The sequence below is a fragment of the Varroa jacobsoni genome, unplaced genomic scaffold (genome assembly GCF_002532875.2).
Source record: "Varroa jacobsoni isolate VJ856 unplaced genomic scaffold, vjacob_1.0 contig03018, whole genome shotgun sequence".
NCBI classification, from domain to species: Eukaryota; Metazoa; Arthropoda; class Arachnida; order Mesostigmata; family Varroidae; genus Varroa; species Varroa jacobsoni.
Genome location: NW_019214926.1, coordinates 7328 through 26390, shown reverse-complemented (window position 1 = coordinate 26390; position 19063 = coordinate 7328). Strand labels below are relative to the sequence as shown.

Below are 19063 nucleotides of genomic sequence, written 5' to 3'. Positions count from 1 at the left end.
CGTTCGATCAGCATTTGGTAGAGTCACATACTCGCCGAGAAAGCAGTTTAGAGCGCACCCTTAAAAGCCAATAGAGATACCTGTTTCACGCCTGTCGATTCACAAAAACGCTATCACCCCCTAGAAAAACCTTACCAACACCTAAAAAAAAACCCTACCATCTCCTAAAAAATAATTCGATGGGAAGGGCAGAACTAACTGAAGGCTAGTAACTGTTAGGCGAATAGAACTAATTTGCCTTCTATAGGCCTTCAAAACTTCTATCTGCAGCTATAGGGGAGGCTTTTTTGCTAGTGACTCTCATCTTGTTCAGTAAGACTAAATTACACCAGCGTAAGCGGATCTATAAAATGCAGGTAGATAAAACTGTATTTGTGGATACAGGCACGCACGTGCCATGCGAAAGATTTACAGCTTACCCAGGCCTTCTTTAATATGATTGTCTGTCCAAATAAGCGGTCAATTGTTAAGTTACTAGGGTAATGCGTATGCGCCACATTAGTGCGCGCATATATATATAGTATATGTATAAGCATGTGTGTATATGCATATTGTTTCGCAATAGTTAAGCAAAATGTGTATTTACCCGTGCCTAAAAAACAAAGTAACTATTTATTGTGAGTAGTATATGCTGGGAAAATAGGATCTACTGAAGAGTTGTTCCAGGCTAGTCTATTTTAGGACCTTCTTTTCTCAGTGCAATCAAAGATGGACAAAAATGGTAAGTGTCAACGGCCGTTCGCTTTAGCCTTGTCCTGCTAGCTCGTCGTATTATTCCATTCTGAATATTTTGAAGTATTGTTAAGCGTCTGTTCTGCTATAGTTGTTGATGTTGTCGCTGCTGTTGCTGCTATGCCGCGGTAGTTGTTGTTGTTATTGTTGGCATTGTTGCTTAGCTGTATGTTGTTCTAGGCTAGTATTATGCTGTTTTTGCCATCTGTTCCTGTTCGGTTTCATTGTAGTCGTCGCCACGCCGTTACTATCGTCAGCCTGTCTTTGTTGCTCAAGCTGCTGCTGCTGCTGCTTGTACAGTTCATTTTGGTTGATGCGTTCGTTTTCACGACCCAGGATGTACACACAAGCTGAATGTCAGCGGCACGGTTCTTTTCCTGCCAGGTGGAGCCTTGTCAGCACTGCTGGACCTAAGGGAACATTAACATTTAAATCAATTCACCGTTGAATTCCTCTTACTCTGCTTTTGCGAGTAGAAGATGGAAGAGAAGACGACCGAGGCGGAGAGGCTCTGAGCAGGCCGAAGGCCACCTGAAATGAAGGCAAAACTGTGTGACTAGAGGTGTGGCGAGAGGACAAACTACCGCCTTTAGGAGTCAGAGGGTCACCTTACCGAGCTGTTGTACCTGTTAAGGGTCACCGAAGCGTGCAAATACCCTTCGTATACGACGGCACGTGCTAGTTGTCGTGCAGCCGCAATTTTACTGACGTGCAGTGGCAGAAAAATATATATAGTAGCGAAACAGTCGAAGCTGCCTCCACCAAATGCAGGGCCAATTATATGGGCGTAACATTGAGACTCATTACAATATATCTGTTGTAGATACACTGATATGCCATAGAGCGAAAGCGACAGGTGAGATCTGTGCATAAAATTTGGCCTGACTTCGCTCAATTGTTATCTCAGCCTGTTGGCGTATGATGAACTACGAATAGATCATTCTTAGCCTTAATTCTCGGTGGAATAAACTCTTCGTGCTCGTCTTTTTCGGTAGGTTAGAGTCGATTGATAGCAAAGCGTTTTTTATGCCGTTCAGTGTTGGGTTGCTTCTAGTGGGTTTGTCTCAGCCACCCCAATTCATTTGAAAGGTGTAACTTTATTTAAAAAAAAGTTGTGCTACCTTACAGTTTTGTGGCGTTCTTAGTGAATCCACTGAGGTAAAATGCAAGTAAAGCAATGATCATTTACATATAGAGAGAGAGATTATTGCATCTTGTGTATATTTGACTGTTATTTACATCATAAGAAATTTCTGATGCGTAAACTGTAACATATTTAGAGTTAACATTAAGTTTTTAGATAAGTGATAGGCGTTCTTGTTTATTGCGTCTCGTTTCTATATTTTCGCTTGTTGATGATCACGCACCATGCACTGTTGGAAACCTTTTTTGTTTTTGTCTTACTAGGTATATTGTTTCGATACGATTACTTCTAAACTAAAATGATCCGTGCATAGAATTTGCTGTCCGATATTTCGTCAAGAATAGCTATATTCCAACACGATATTTGGTACCGTGTGTGCGTCAAGGAGCTCACCGTATTGCTTGAAGAAGTTCATTAGGTTGTTTGACGTAAAAAACAGACTCCACTCAGTGTTTCGGTTTCAACAAAAATTTTGTTGAGCCACTTTTAGAAAAAATATTTCCTACATTAGCCTAGATGTCCTAGCTATAGCGGCCTCGCAGTAGACGGTGTTTTACAGTAATTTCTTGTTCAAGCCTGAATTTTGGTAACTATTTTACGGATAAAATGATAACAACAACTGGTGGGGCAAAGATAAATTTGTGAGGGTATACTGTACTTGAAAACCAAAAAATTAAGAAAATAAGAATAAACGATAATAAACAAAATGAGCTTTTTGTTAATATCTGAATATTTTATGCAGCCTATACGCGAACATCGCATAGGACGGGTCGTGTTTAACTGTTATTCAGCTGGATACCGTAAGCGAAATATAAAAAGATTATCACGTTGGATCCGACTGGAGAAAGTAGACTCTTGATTTCCAATTCGAATCTGGGATCTGGCAGTGGCACCTTTCCGCCATGGAGGAACCAAATAGCGTAGGTTTTGCGCAGGCGCGAAAAGAAAGCACTTGAAACCTGCCGGTTTTGCCGGCTAGCGGATTAAACTCCAGAAAAAAAGGCGCTGGTAAACTTTAAAATACGCTCAACTACGGCCTGTCAGGGCAAAAAAAAGTGAAGGATTGCCGACACTTACGATTCGATCACACTTGTTACCAGCTCTTCCTTTAGCACGTATCAGTTGCATATGGACATTTATATGCACTATTCTGATGCCCACATGAGAAGCTCTAATAAGGCGTATGGCAAATGCCAATCTGCAACGATAAGTTCCACTTATGGTGGCTAAAAAGTGTAACTCAATAGGAGAGAGATGCACAATAAGATAATCGTGCTAGCATAGAAATCGAATACGGTTTTCTAGTTGCACCCTTTCCAAATACACCCCCCAAATATCGGCCCCATCAGGTAACTAAACAACTTAGTAGTTCGCTCGTCTGGAAATGCTACATAGTCAACTTGTGAAGGCCAGCATAGGTACAGAGTACTCAACATGACATGCAATACAGTTTCCTTCGGCCCAATTTAGTCCTGTTCTGTGCTTACAGCGGCCACTAATACCCCCACGTTCCTTCGTTACACGTATTGCTACGCCATACGGGGCCAAGTTAATAAACGCAATATGCCCGCCCTATCATATAAGTCTCAGATGGTGATGTTGCAGTTTGTCCACTATTCACCCCCCGAATGAGACCGACCAAGAGAGAGAAGGTTTGTTGCCGGGGGGTTGCAGGCTGGTCTTATTATTTCGGATGTATTGTTGGTGTCGCGTTTGTTCCGGTGTGTATTGTAGCTTGCGGTTCGCCGGCGGGCACGGTTCCGTCACCTCCAGGAAGCGCTCTGGCCCCATCATTCGGTTGTTCTAGTCAACAATCGAGCCAGCTGGAGGAACTCTACTCGGCGACGCCGCACAACTTCCTGAACACGGCCACATCAGTTGCCTCAGACGGTTCCGGTCTCTCGCAAATCCAACCAGCTGCCGCCTACACCGCACACGTGCCGGCTGCGGGATACCCTGGATTGCGTAAGTATCCCATGGGACCTGCATGCCCCACCCCACCAGCAAGCCAAACCAGCACCCTATCAATATATGTATGACTGTGTCCATAGCAGATGGCGTCTATCACACTAATGCGACTTTGAGATCAATAGCGACCGAGACTACAAAAAAAATTATATATATATATATACATAAAGAGAGAGCCGTTCACGCGATATGGGCATCGTGGAAGCATGGCCGACCCAGACATTGACCAATCAACATGCGCATCTAATGTATACAGTAGATATTTATTTTCAATAACCGTTATATACAATAACCGTTAATAATAATAGTATTATGTGCATGAGCTACTGTCACTGCTTGACGCATTCGTAAAAGCCGTTAGTTTCCTTAGCTATTTCCGTGCATAGTCGTTTTGTGGAAATATTATTTGGTTATTTAATATATTTGAATTTGCAAAAATACGTCTGTATGCACGGTTCGCCCGGATTGAGCAGATTTTACTGGGCTTTGATGGACAATACGTTAATAATGGGATTTGCTGTAACGTTCCCAAAATGGAGACTGGGGCACATCGGATCATTACCATGTACTACAATGGACATCCCCCGTCCCGAAAGTTCTTCCAATAAATTTTTGGCTAACTTTTTAATAACCTACAGATGAAATTAGTTATATTTTACATTGGCACATGCTGACTAGACTTTCCAGCACAATTTATCTACCGACACATTATTTATTATTTAGTTATGGGCTTTAATTGCGAGGATTGATATGAGTAGAAGCTTATCATAGAGTTAGGCCAAAACGACTGGCTGAATGTCTTTCTCAGAAATGGTATGACCCAAATAGCTCTCATAATATTACTTAATCTGGGAAGAAATGCTGAGAATATACTAGCCTCACTAGGTGATTGAGTCACTGGCGATTTGCCTATTAATAACTATCATGCCACTGACTGAGTACCTGTTTGGAGTTTTGCGTCTGGTACTGGCCTGAACAGTGCCTCAGGCCGCTGGCCTCTTCCAGGACGAAACGAAATGTATCTACGCCCAGTTTCGAATCTAAACGACCGCGCCCCCCTAAGTTTACGGGAAATTATGTTGCTAATTGTCGTTAGGCCTCTATTTGCTGGTTTAAAGCTGATTATAGTTCCAAGTTTCGTAAAGCATCAACAGATAATTCACGTATACACACTGACGATGAGATAATACGTGTGCGTTCAAACCCGAGTAAGTGTCTTTCCTCGGAGTTTGTGTTGTTGTGTCGTGAAATATTTCATGTTTACGGCTACAGTCTGCACTATAATCTCGTTGACAATAAGCATTCGTGTTTCACAAACTATGCAATCAGGTCGTCGTACAGAGAAAAAGAATGTCTTCAAGATATTGAAAATAATGAGCAGTTAGTGGGTTTTTTTTAGTTGTTAGCTCACGTACGTTTTGCTAGCCAAATGGCTAATACAAAGATTTGAGCGTCTGCAAACGCTGCGAGAGATCACTGGTGAAAAGTGTGCGGAAACGGAGGTGAAGTGTCCTCCTCTGCCAGGATGCTGACACTAGCTTGACAGGACGGACAGCTTCGAACAGCTGCCGAGCTTGTAAACGAGGTTTGCTGGTCTAATATGTATGTTAATTTGGACGTGCAATCAACCCCCTAGCTTTGTTTCGACGGGGGCAGGAGGGAACGGACACACGCGATGAAAGCTGGAGGCAAATGCGAGAGCATCATGGGACTAGGACAGAGGCGGGGACGAGACGCGCCCCTTTCGACTGACCGGGTTTGGGATTCCTCTATCAGCATGCCTGCATCCCCGGCGAAGCGGACGAAAACGGACGCTTTCCATTTAGTTAGTGGCATTAACTATCGTTGTAGCACCAATACCGAAATAGCTCTGCACCAGAAACTTTCGCGAAGCTACAGGCCAGCTAGAATGCTAATGCTATTCCGAAAGAAGAAAAGGATGTAAGGTAAAATTGGACAGGGGCAAGGATGAGGGGAGAAATATAGCTAGAAAAACTTATGGATAAACAATTACGGATTGTGTGTGTAGCTGTGCTTGTTTGTGCCAGTACGCTGCTTGACACATAAAAATCATATCAAAAGTATTGTTTGGCTTCGTCGTTGCAAAGGGAAGAGTTATACGCAACATTGGCCATCAGTTTACTGCCCATCACGATCATATCAGTACGATAGCCAGTCAATAGCAAGTGTTCAACTGCCGTACTTCTGTATCCGCTACTTTGCTACTATAATCTGCATCAGTGCCCGGTGTTACGCCTACGATTATTGGAAAAAGCTGTTTGACTGGCTTAATTTGACAAATCTAACTAAACCAGCTGCCAGCAGCCCTTCTTTGTGACGTGGCGAGTGACTGAGATATCCAGAGACACAGGGCAACGAAGCGACTTTTGACAGTGGGCAAGAGGCAACATTTCAAAACCCAGCGTTGCCCTACAGTGGTTTAGTTGGACCAACATCTCCACTTGCTCCCTTTATCCTTAGCCAACATCCTCTCCTTGCTGTTTATTGTTACTGATGTCGGCGTGACAGCGAATGGACTTAAGGAGAAAAGAAAAGACACGGTGGTTGCACCAGAAGCAACGAGGTCTCCCCTATAGCAGCAATAACAGTGTAACGTTGGAGTATAGTCGAGAGACATAATTGTAATTCATGGTTAAACGGAGAGCGGACAGCGGCGGTAGTGGCAAAGAGACGGAAGGCATCCAGGCAACAAGCGAATGTCCGGCTGTGCTCTGTTTAGTTGGCTGTAGTCATTTTTTTTTTGCTGTGGCCCAGGTATCAGCCGCGTTCATGCGTTGCCGTTGTCGTTGTGCGTGCTCGGGGCGTCGGCTATAGTAGTAACGGTTTAGTTATGGCAAGTTGTTAAAGCACGATAGCGACGCCTTTGGAGAGTAGCCAAAAGCGACGAAGTCAAAAGGACAACGGCTGTTCTTAAGTTTCGCGCACCTCTGGCTCTACTCGACCGCTCCGCCCTATTCTACCCGACTACCGCTGCCGTTGCGGCCATTGCCTCCGTCAAGTAAAATACACAGAAAGGCAGTAATAAAGGAGAGCCAATCCGCAGCAGGAGCAGCGGATTACGCACCGTATCGCTACCAAAGTACATCGGATCGTCTAGAAGCAGCTTGTCGCAAGCATCTCCACCCTTACTACGTTGTATTCGCTACTTCCACGCCCCTCTCTTCGCACATTATCTTCTTCGAGGACAACAAAAGAGCGGGAGATAGAAGTAAAGAGCATAGGATAAACAAACCGGACAGGCAAGCAGGAGGGCGCAGCAAGTGGGCGTTCGACGAATGAACGTTGCTTCCACCTAGTCATACAAGACTGACACGTTTTACTGAAGGTTGGCGGTCGACTGGCGTAGGTTATTCGGGTCTTTGTTGCCTCGTGGCCTTCATAGAGCCGTCCGCGGAGCCGGTTGCAGCAGCGGCGGATCATCCTTGTTCATAAATTCTTGACCCCATCTGGGAATTGCCGCGTCGGGTAGGCTAAAGGCAACAGCTTGGCCGCCTCCTTGCCTGGTTTACGTTTGTGCTAGTAGCGAAGGACTACAAGCGAAGCCGAACACAAGCGGGATGCAATTTTCGCTTCATCTCATAAGCTAGCTGTAAGGGACCTCCGGCACTGCAGGAGCGAGAGAAACGAATATCTCCCGAATGCAATGAATTACGTTTTTTGAAGAAAAATGGTCGAGTTCGTTAGCGCTAGCAAGTTCGTTGCTCACGTTGCGGGCGTTTGTGCCCTGCGGTGCCGTGTTCGTTGGCTGGCGCCGCAAAACGATTGGATGAAAACACCAAGACAGGTTATAACGACTAAAACTATTATTAAATTTAGCACCGTTAGAACCCCTGCTGCAGAACCCGATTGAAAGAAAATGCGTGGAGTTAGACCCGGCAGTAGCCAAAGGGCAAGAGCAACTGCACTCAAATGAAATAGTGGAGATTCCTGAAAAGGTCGGTCGTATTTATCTCGACATAGACTCGCGTACAGAAATAGCTCATGTATAGAAGCATCTTAAAAATCCCATAATTCTAGGAAAAATAAAGGACAAAACTATTAAAAAAAAACGGATAACTTACAAGCCTACCAAATTCATCCTTGAACAGCATGGGATATATAGGTCATTGGTCGGTGCGACGTCTGTTCGTTGTCACCCTTGTCTCGCTCTCTTTTACGCCTATAGAAGGTGGAAAGTGGACGACAAGGGGCGAGATTGCTTTTGAATTGAAGGCTTGCAATAAACCTGTTCCTTCTCGAAACATACACAACCCTCTGGTGATTGCTGGTCCTAATTCCTGTCAGCACGCCCCGGCGAAATCTGACAGCTCTTAAAAGACAATTCTTACTCTTAAAAGACATACTCCTAAAAGGGCCCCTGTTCTGTTCAAGCTTTTTTCTTCATGAGCTTTCTTTCTAGTTTTGACAGGCCAACTCTGAACGACAGGTTTCTACTCGTCAGACACTGCTAATCTGTTTCTTAGTTGGTCCAGCTTTCCCGACAACGGCAAGAACAACAATTGGTTCAGCAATGTAAAGGGTCAAATCAAGCTATAGAGCAATACGAATAAATAACAGGGCAAGGACTACATTGAAAAACACATATAGTCGCGGCTATGTTAAAGACCGGCCGTTGAGTTTTACTAATTTGTGGGCACAGTCAATATATAGCACAAAGCAATGGACATCTATAAAATGATATCGCAACAAAATAGTTTTGAGCGAAGGGTCATGTTGTGATTGAAAAGAGCAAACGTCCCCGGCCTGTTTCGCTTGTACAGTTCTTACTGTTGCTATTGTTATTTAAAGTCTCGAGTCTTTACTTAAACAACCGCGAATTTCTACCAGATCAAGCTCTTGTTTCTCAGCTTCTTCTGGGGTTCTGTCTTCAGTGACTTTGTCTAGTTTTTGTTGGGCCTTCTCCTTCCAGAACCAACACGGCATGAGCCTGAATTCATACATTGGGAGACGGCATTTTTTTCTGTAAGCATCCCTCTGACATCGGTCTTTTCATGGCCTAGCTAGGCCCCAGAAAGGTATCGCGCCATTCTCTTTCCGTGGCAAACCCGTTTATCTATCAGCGCGAGAAACAGCAGTAAACAGTGAACATTCCATCCAGCTCGGTGGTCTGGCGACATTGGCAAGGCTTTGTTTCGTTTACCCCTAACCCAAGTCTCGGGTTTACGATATAGTAAACAGCGTACACTCGCCCCGCACTGAAGCAAATTGTATTTAACTGTCGGTGCTGGCCCGAGTAAAATACGAAATAGAGTGAAAAGTAATGGAACTCATATATATCTGACAGAAGTCAGCGATTTTTTGTCTAGCTCGATGGGTCAAGGCGAGGCTGAGTTTCGACGTTATACTAAATGTCAACCATTCGTAACGTGTGGCAAGTCCAGTTCCATTGTAATTACGTAGTGAGTGACGAAACCGGCCCCATGTGTTTTACCATCACCAGCAACAAGGGCAAGCTTCACGCTTCATCTTCTGCGAAAAAACGAAGTTTCACGTCATAGTCAAAAGCGATAGACAGATCTGCCAGTAGATCCGGCTACCGTACAGCACAGGAATACACTGAGAAATTGCAAAGTACTGCCCTGTAATAGAAATGAAACAACCTGCAAGAGCTGCACATCTCGGCGGACACCCAGGTTGCCTTCCGTTGTCCTAAACATTGATAATTCAATTGAGTTAAATTTCAAATGCTACTTCAAACTACTTTTAATTAAAGCTACACTCTTTTGACGTATTACGAAAACGCTGGAGATTACTGTTAAATCTAACACCCACTTTCTTATAATGCTATATTGGCCAAGACACCACAATTTTCATTTATATAATAAATTTGTAATACAGCTTAGGTTTTATCTTTTAGACTTATGGTCCTCGACCGCAGCTGCTCGCCTAGAGACGTGAAAATGAATTCTGAAGGCTTGTCGAGTTCGCTCCTATGCCATACTGCGCACAGTCTTGTGTTAGGTTGCGCTCTAACTTCTCCATCTCATCACGCCGGCAAGCAGGATCTCTGTGAATCGCTGGGCTACGGCTCGTCCGTGAACCCCACGTCCTGAAAGCCAGTGGAGCGTGCGGCCAGTTTTCAGAGCTGGCCAGACGTCCTAACAACTTTTTGGTTAGCTACCCAGTTACCTTCTCCCATGACTCACTTTTCGTTCTTGTCCTAAACACGGACACCCCCTGAAACGGATGACATCGCATGTCAGGAGCTCTTTCTCTGATAAAGAAAAAGCCTCCCTTCTTTGCAACAAGCTTTCGGATTAAGTGTCGCTACAAAGACGAGTGAAAAATAGCTACCCTAGAAGTTTCTTCTTTTTGAAGCGTCCACCGTCTGTTGAAAAAGCTCACGATATTTTCTCGTGTCCGACCCTTCAAGTCCATTAAGCAATACTCTATAAAGTATTCGACGCATTACTGTAGACGGAAGTCGATTACGGTCATTGTTCTTACGCTAAATGGGGTTCGGTGTGTCTATAATATCTTGATAAGGTATATTCACTTTTTTCGCTAACTTAGTTAAGTACGAACTAAAACAGATATCCAAGATCTCCTTAAAACGCCTGTATTTTGCACAGGGATATTGCGAACAGACCCGCAAAATTTTACACACAACCATTAGAGCAATGCACAACATACCTCGTATCTTTTTGACAACTCTATCATGTAGGTAAAATATGTTCATGACACCACTTTGAAGGCGCACATTCACTTTAGGACGATGCTTCAGCTGGTCCTACTTTAGCTAGAGATGCGTGTAGGCTGCCTACTATGTATCATTGCACTTACAATGGTCGGATTACCGTCACAGCCACGTACTGCAGCAACGAACATTTACGGCAGAATAAATAGAGTAGTTGGGGCGCAGAAGCTTCATCCGACAGTTGACAAATATCGTAGGATTAACGATGTCCTTACGCGTGATACTTGTGAAATGCTGTAGCTTTTCGGTAGATGCTCATAGCTTCAATAGGCCATTCGAAAAATTCTGGCAGCAGAAATACACATAGGTTGTATAGTGTGCCTCATTTATAGTACTTGAAACAGCGGCCCCTGGTTTCGTTCAAGCGACATATATGTATGTTTTGTTTGTGCTGTCGAAAAGACGCCGCAAGCAAGCATCTGTTATGCTCGCAGTTTTCTATTACTACGTGTGAGACACCCGGAGTCGAAACAAAGTACGCTGTTTCGGTTAGAAGTTTACTATGGTGCCCGTAAAGCTTGGAATATATTCGGTCTCAGTGAAGTCGTCCTAGAACGTGTACATTCAGCGTGGAATGATATTTCGGATTCATATGTTTCTGGCAGAATTTTTGCATAATTTACCACTGATAGAAAAATGGAGAGCCAATGACAGTTGGGCTGCGGCATATATGCACGAACATATCCACCAATCCAGCGAAAAGCAATGTCTCATTGGAATCAAGAGGCTGATGAAATTGGTCCTCTTACATTTATACCTTCGTCCTTTACCTTTCACTAGAAACAGCTGTAGCCAGTCAACGAGCACGATGAGCCTGAGCTCAGAGCTAACTTAGTTACTCTTCGATTCGATACTATATAATACTGACGTAAAAGATCTCTCGGTCTTTTCCAGAGAAGCGGGAGTCTGCTCTCCCTAGGCATACGACGATTCAGAAAAATACCACTAAACCTCCTATTTGAAGTGAGACATACTTGAAGGTAAACTCAGCCTAGCAGATTGAAAGGCCTTCGTCTAGCAAAATTGCGCTAGTTGTAAATACATAGTTTGAGTAGAATCCTAAGCTCTCTAAACTGATTGAAAGAATAAAATTTTTGGCGACTTGCTGTGGGGATCAGTCCAAATAAGCATCGAACAGCCTTGAGAGAACTAGGCACAGTTTGCGATAGACCGTTCCATTTGAGTCATTAGCTACATAGAAACCAATAAGCGCCAAGGTGACCAGTGGCTAGCGATGTCTTTGCCTTCAACTTTAAAATGCAGGAAGGATTATTATTGCGCCTCAAGATGATGGTCAAGGTATATAGTTAGTTATTTTCTATACTGGAACTGAAGAATAATTATTACACCGTTCTCTTATTTTTGCTTAAGAGACGATCAGGGACAAACGATTTTCTGAGATTATGATTGTGCGGACAGTATTTATTATATTCTTACAGATCAAACAGTTGTGTTCATTGGCTAATTTATCCCAATGCAGGTAACGATAAACTAGGGAAGTGTATGAAGGACTTAGAGGCGATCAGAGCAGATTATTCAAGTCCTTAAAACGAATCAAAGCCACGCATAGTAAAAACCATTTACAATTTTTGGTCTTAAAGCCTCAGAGATGTTTTGTAGATATTCAAATAGGTAGCAAAGAAGAGGACCACCGGCGATAAACAACCATCGTACCGTCAAAACGGATGGCCACACAACGGCTAGTGCTTTTCGGGACCTTTTTTGACGGAACTGTTGATTAAGAGAGTTGTCCTGATTTGGCTTTTAGCAGCCTTACGCTCTTACAAATCATAACAGAACTACAGATTATGAGCTCCGATAGAGAACTTCCCATAGGCCCGGGCACAATTAGATCTCTACTTGTGACAATTTAAATTTCTGTACCTTGTGTATTGTCGATCCAAAGAACGCGACACGGTACTAAAGCCATTTCGAGCGATAAATCGGATTTAAAGTAAACAACTGTAGACCAGTTTAATCGTGTAGCTCATCTTCTTCTCTGACAACTGATCGTATTTTGAGCTTCTTAAAGGTTGCAGAGCAAGCATCAGAGGGGCTTTACTGAAAAGGTTAGAAACTAAGCCGCTAACTGAAAATCGGAGCATACATGTAGACCCTAAGCATTTTGGCCGTTGGCCGTGTATACATCGATCCGTCTAAAGCTGTTGGCAGAGTAAATTAACTGAGACCGCCTAAAACCCAGACCAACTCACAGTGCCTTAACTATATATCGAGATATTTACACAAGCAATTTCTTTGTAAGCGAGTCACTAATAGCTGATCAGAGATCTCTAACTTAATATTGAGGAGGAATAAAGGGCGTCTTGAATAAAAATTAATTTAATCACCAAATCGTATCATTATATCCAGCCTTAAATGCGCCGCATTTTGCTACGTACATCTTAGCCAGTAGGCAATACAAATCTCAAACTCTGCTTGAGACATTGGCAACATTTCCAAACACGCTACATATTCAAGGTATGTTAAGTAAATCATCATCTTCTCGGCGCACCCACTTGGCCTGTACTGAGCTAAATAACTGAAGACAATTAGTTGACGTTGATGTTAAGTTACCAATGTATGATCATAGCAAACTAGAAGTGGCTGAATCGATCTAAGCATTCTGAAGCTCGAAGGTAATCCTGTTAAGCCTCTAACACGATTGTAAATAGCAGTATACGAATAGATAATAGCTGAATCAGGATAATAAAAAACAAATATCATATTTTTCCCAGCTTGCTTCTTGCCTGTAAAAAATAGTATGAAGAGTTGGATATGCCTGCGTGAACGTGCCCGTGCTTTACGTGATATTAGGGTACGAGGCTTTGTGGAATGAGACAAGCTGCCACACCATGGGCCGGCGTCTTGCACGCATTGCCCTTCTTCGTGTCGCTTTACTTACTACGAAGTCGCCACGCCTTTGTATTCGTGGCGCCATCATACAGCTTTCTGTATAGATGAAGATACAGATTTTCAAAAAATTTATTCATGGCCTTGTTCTTCCGAGAACCAGCAGGCATTAACAGACTTCAAAAAAAACGACGAAAGCACATCAAGGAGAAAGCTGGTCCTAAGTAAAGTGTACGTTAAATATCAGGATCGGTGGAAGATATAATAGCAGATATCTCCTGCCGGAAGCTTGAGGTCTCGCTTTAGCTTGTGAATAAAAAGATTAGGAACGAGTCAAATGTTAGCGTAAGACAGGATAGGTACAGCCTAGTGCACAAGATGACGTAATTGCTCTAATCTTATCTTTACCGTATCCTTCGTGATCGAATTGGCGGTAATTTTCAAAATCAATTAGGCTCGGAGACATTGCGTGCATTTTCTATCATAAAATGATATTAAGGTTAAATGAATTTGTTACATGGCCCTTGCTGTGAATACTGTGTTTCACAGCGAAATTTGAACGCTAAAGCCGCCGGTGTTTGATAAAGCCTGAGTAACTAGCACAGGGCTAACTTAGCTTCAGTTTTACGAATTAGATAAGTGACCTTTGTTAGTATACTGAGTATTCTTTTGTGAATATCTTGTGTGGGTTAGCGAGTTCTCGTAATTTTGACTCGTAATCATCGAACTTCCTCTTTGACTTTTATGAGATGAACGGGTAAATGCTATTTTGAGTCACTTTTTTTATTAGTCACCCATAACTCCATAATAGATAACCACATGATCATATTCAGTGGGTCATTTCTTCATTACCTCGTAGGCTTGTGGAACCTCACCGTCTCGTGAACGAGTTCCTTATGGACTCTCGAGTGGATTTTATGTCACTATTTCCTGACCACAATGAAGGTGATAAGCGCTTAATAACCTTCACCGCAAGCCATCTTTCATTGCATTATAGCCAAGAACTATGGACTGTAGAGATGTGTCGACAAAGGTTGAACGCAGAGCTTGTTTCAAAGGGGCATTGTCGGGATCGACTGTGGCCATAGAACTCATACACTAAAGAAGTAATTTTCTGTGTGGTCGACAAGTTCCTATTTTTAAAAGGCGAGAATAAACTCCATTAGATACACCAATTCGATCTTCTTTTCAACAAAACAATTGATTAAATAACCCGGAACTAATTTTAGCAATGATGTTTTTCTAAGAAAAATAAATAGCGTTTAAATGGATCTACGCTAAATATTAGAAAATAATAAAAATACAACCGAAATAGTTGCTGTTATTATAGATAGTTAAAAAGACTAAAAAGGTTACCGCAGTTCAAATGAGCAAAAGTCTTCTCGGCTCCAATTCCTAATGGAGCGGCAAATCTGTAGTCCGACTGTCCTAGGCCACTAGCGAGAAATCATCTAAACCTGTTATAATAATTATAATTCGTCACGGCACTGAACGTCAGAAATAGACAAATTACAGAAAACACTACTGTTTCTTCCAATAACAGAAATAATCTAATAGTAATAGTGTATTACCCTAAGTATGCCGACCCAATCATATCGAATGTACAACATCGGCAATCAAATATCGTTTACTTTTCCACAAAAAAAGAAAAAACTGTATATCTCGGCTAAATGGCATTTTTTTTTTATTGATTTCAGTTGTCCCGTCAATTGGTTATCCATACCCAGCAGCACCAACACTTTCACAATTAACTGGAGTGCCACAAGCGAGCGCTCTGAGCGCATTTATTAGTTCACCAGGAGGAGTTACAGGTGTCACGGCAGGCGGAGGCACCGGGGGTAGTGGCGGAGCCGCAGTGATTCAATCGCAGCGAGAAGGTCCCGAGGGCTGTAACTTATTCATCTACCATTTACCGCAAGAGTTTGGCGACGGCGAACTCACGCATATGTTCATGCCTTTTGGAAACGTTATCTCCGCAAAGGTTTTCATTGACAGGTTGGTACCGGTAATCGGTATTGCAAAACAGAATACACTAGTATCATTGGCACCTGGTTTAACCTCACCGGAAGTGACTTCGCCTAAAGGCGATCTCACAATAGGGGTAATATGTTGTACTAATCTAAGCGGGTACGCCTAGCCGCTGAGAAGTTGAATTGATAATTTGGGGAAAAAATCTCGGATGAACACATGTGAAACAACTGAGCCTTACATTGGGTTTGATATGAAGATCGACGAATAGAGGAAGTATTAGGCCTATTCTACTAGGCTTAATTCAGCTGAGATTAACAGCTAACGTGTGTATATTTTTTTCTACGCCATTGGTTGTAGGCATGATTGCCGACCGTATGATATAGGCAATAAGCTAGATGGTGGAAGTTAAAATCTACCTCTTAATGTATTTAAATGGTTTGTTGTCGCGTAAACATCAATCTAGCGTTGGAGTACTTTTATACCGACGGGTATACCATTGCAGTTCATGTATACCATGTGGTAATAGCTACTTGGAACCTAATCATCATCAGATAGCAACACTGAGCTCATTCTGCTGTTCCACAAGGAACGAGGACTAACACTGATTTCAAACATGCGTAATAATATGAGAGAAATATATGCAATGAATGGCTTAAATCAAAAATAGAATTTCATACTGCTGGCTTCTCGAAGAAGATTATATCCTTAATACACTGTGAACCTTTGATCAAAACATCGGTTCTCCTTTTGGGCTGTTGCAAACGGATAAAAGCGCTGGAAGACAATGACAGATTAGACAATCCTGCAATATACAGCGTCCTCTATCATCGGCTCCCTTCCGAGGGTCACGACAGTGAAAACTCTCGCGGTAGTAGTAGCAGCTAAAGGACGGACAGAAAGGCAGACCGGTCGATCGTATAACCCTGTTCGTTGCGACAGACAAAAAGCATTAGCTAAACGCTGCCCCGTCGTATTGATTTGGAATGATCGAAAAAACTGACTATACGTAATCGGGACAAAAGTCTACGAAATTAACAGTCACTCTCTATGTACTGTACACCAGCAGACCGATCGCTATTCTTAAGTTTCGTAGTACGTGATTTTGATTGTTCGGTTGGACACTACCCCCAAGCTATTTGGGTCTTCGCATATGAACCCTTTATCAGCTATGTTCATGTCTCATATGCTTCCTGGAAGCCGATGCTCCCAATGGGATCGAATGAGCCGATGATGGGCGACATCATTGGCGACACTCTTGCAGCAACTTACGTTTCCGGAAAAGGGCATCCGTATTTGATATCACAAATGTAAGTACAATAGCCGTGACGGGGAAAACGTTTCCGAATGATTCGCAGTATGACTATGCGTGTAAGTTAGCCGGTTTTTACAAAAATTGTGAATGACACAGAAACTCGCCAGTTCTAAACTGTGAACTTAAATTGGGAACTTCCGTTAGGCGCGGCACAAGCACATTGACGTATGCTGCGCATGATGAAATATACTAAAATTTCTTCATTTCCCAATGACTTTCTTACCTGCTTAGATCGCCAGTTTATATATATATATATATATATTCTCAGCAGAAAATGAATACGAGTCCAGACTCCAGTGTCATCATCCTCTAAATTATGTGAATTATTAGAGTGCCATCGAAGCCCGATCGGCATCTACAACTGACTAGTATACGCAGGCGGGGCTACGTTTGCCTCCATTTTGGCTGGTAGCTCCTTTGGTTAAACGGAGGTAGCGACCGAACGCGTACAGACGGCTAATTACAATAATAAGTACGTTTTCGATAATAAGATAAATTTTCTACGTTTCAACATGAAATGGATGATCATAGGAAATGACAATCGGACATTTTAATTGGTCAAAGACAAAGGCGTCCAGATTTCTCGACTTGTCGTGTTAAACTAACTAGTATATTTCAACATTATCGAATAGGTGCAATTGATGCTATATTCTGTATCAAGCTTTTTCCTGTCGCCAGAAAGCATGATAATTTTTCACAGGGTCTTTATGCTTGTAGCCCTATTTACAGAACTTGGCGGTTTAATTATTACCTCACCTCATATGGGAAAAACTCGAGGCCGAGAAGCCAAATACATAGACAAGACACGTTGGAGCTGAAATATCGACTTCATGTGCTTTTATAGCGCCGTTAGGATTCTACTCTAGCAAATAACAAATTTTCTTAGAAATATGTGTGATAATATTTCGAAAATGAAGGCTAGGTTTCTTTCCGTGCATAAACTCCCGCTAGGCCAACGTTATACAAAGTTATCCAGATAGTGTTGTGGCTAACCTTATGTGTCTATTTGCCTGTTGACATGTGTTGCAGGGCTACTAACCAAAGCAAGTGTTTCGGATTCGTCTCATTTGACAATCCGTCCTCTGCGCAGGCCGCCATTCAGGCAATGAATGGTTTCCAAATTGGTATGAAGCGACTCAAAGTACAACTGAAGAGACCAAAAGACGCCTCTAGGCCCTACTGAGATCAGGTTACTGAGCGGGCCTAGGAACAGAGCAGGCACAGCAACACTCAAACAAACCTGATTGCTGGCCGAAGGAAACAAAAGGGCGAACACTCTTCACAGCGGTACAATCCTAAAGGCCTTCACACTCTAAAGCATCCATTCATTGATTGTGTCTTCGTGAAGTATTACATATGCCTGTTATGTCGTGAAAATAATGAATCTTCAAAAATTTAAGTAGGTATCCCCTATTACTACCTATTGTAACAGCTGACGCATGATAATTACACTTAACATTGTGTCGCTCGCGCTTCGTTGCTGTCAACCGTGTCCGCCCGTTGACTGTCCGATGGAACAAACTCGAGAAAAGTATGTCCGACTTGCTGATACTCGTATGCAATGCAAGAGTCTGACAACACGAATTCTGCTGGGGAAAACCCGGTGTTCCAGCCGTACCACGAACGTTCCGTCGGCGACCCGTCCAGAACGGATAGGCTTGAACACAAATGGAGATCAGTCGCTACTAGTAACATGATTCGGATGTGGGCTTTGAGAAAAAGTGGTATAGTTGAACGAATTGGAAAAACATCACATAATGTTTATACGTAAAGAGTCTAACGGGCCAAGGGGAGGGGGTTAATAATGTGAAACACAGTGTTGTCAAGAAAACTGGAAATGAAAGGGCGAAAAACAGAACGAGAAAGGGATAATATAACTAATGTGAGGAACGCACCCAGTGGCCTTTTTTGAGGTGGTCCCTTGGTTGAGGGCCACAACAGGAGGCTTGCGCCAGCAGGAGTGGCAAACCGGAAACGTATGAATGCTTTACATTTTCAACAGAGCACTGACGTGTCACATACGTGGTTGAGGTGGATCGAAAAAAAGCACGCACGATGAAGGTGAAGATGATAAAACTGAAAATGAAGAAGATATCGCTGAAGAGCAAAAAAAAACGTGAAGAACGAGAAACGAAATCAAGTATGAGAGTGGGTGAAGGACAAAGTCCGGGAAGACGCATGGCCATTAGCCGGACAACACATCAACCAACATTGATTACTTAACAACAAACCCTGCGATTGCGTGGGACCTGCTAAGTGAGTATATTTCATTATGCCAAGTAAAAGGCGTGTGTGGGCATGAATTGAACTTCTATTGTATTATACATTATTGCTGCTAGTATGATTACTACTACTATTCGATTGGAAC

The 19063-nt window shown here is 42.8% G+C and overlaps 1 protein-coding gene across 1 annotated transcript in view; it reads left to right on the top strand.

The window, feature by feature from the left end:
• LOC111272695 (CUGBP Elav-like family member 5) overlaps positions 1-18785 on the top strand; it is a gene marked incomplete at its 5' end in the record, with an annotated part of 29265 nt that extends 10480 nt beyond the window's left edge. The window contains 2 exon segments of the mRNA XM_086973369.1: positions 15110-15407; positions 17725-18785. Of these exon segments, the coding sequence (XP_086829495.1) occupies positions 15110-15407; positions 17725-17878 (452 nt within the window).
• Positions 18786-19063: the final 278 nt, after the last annotated feature.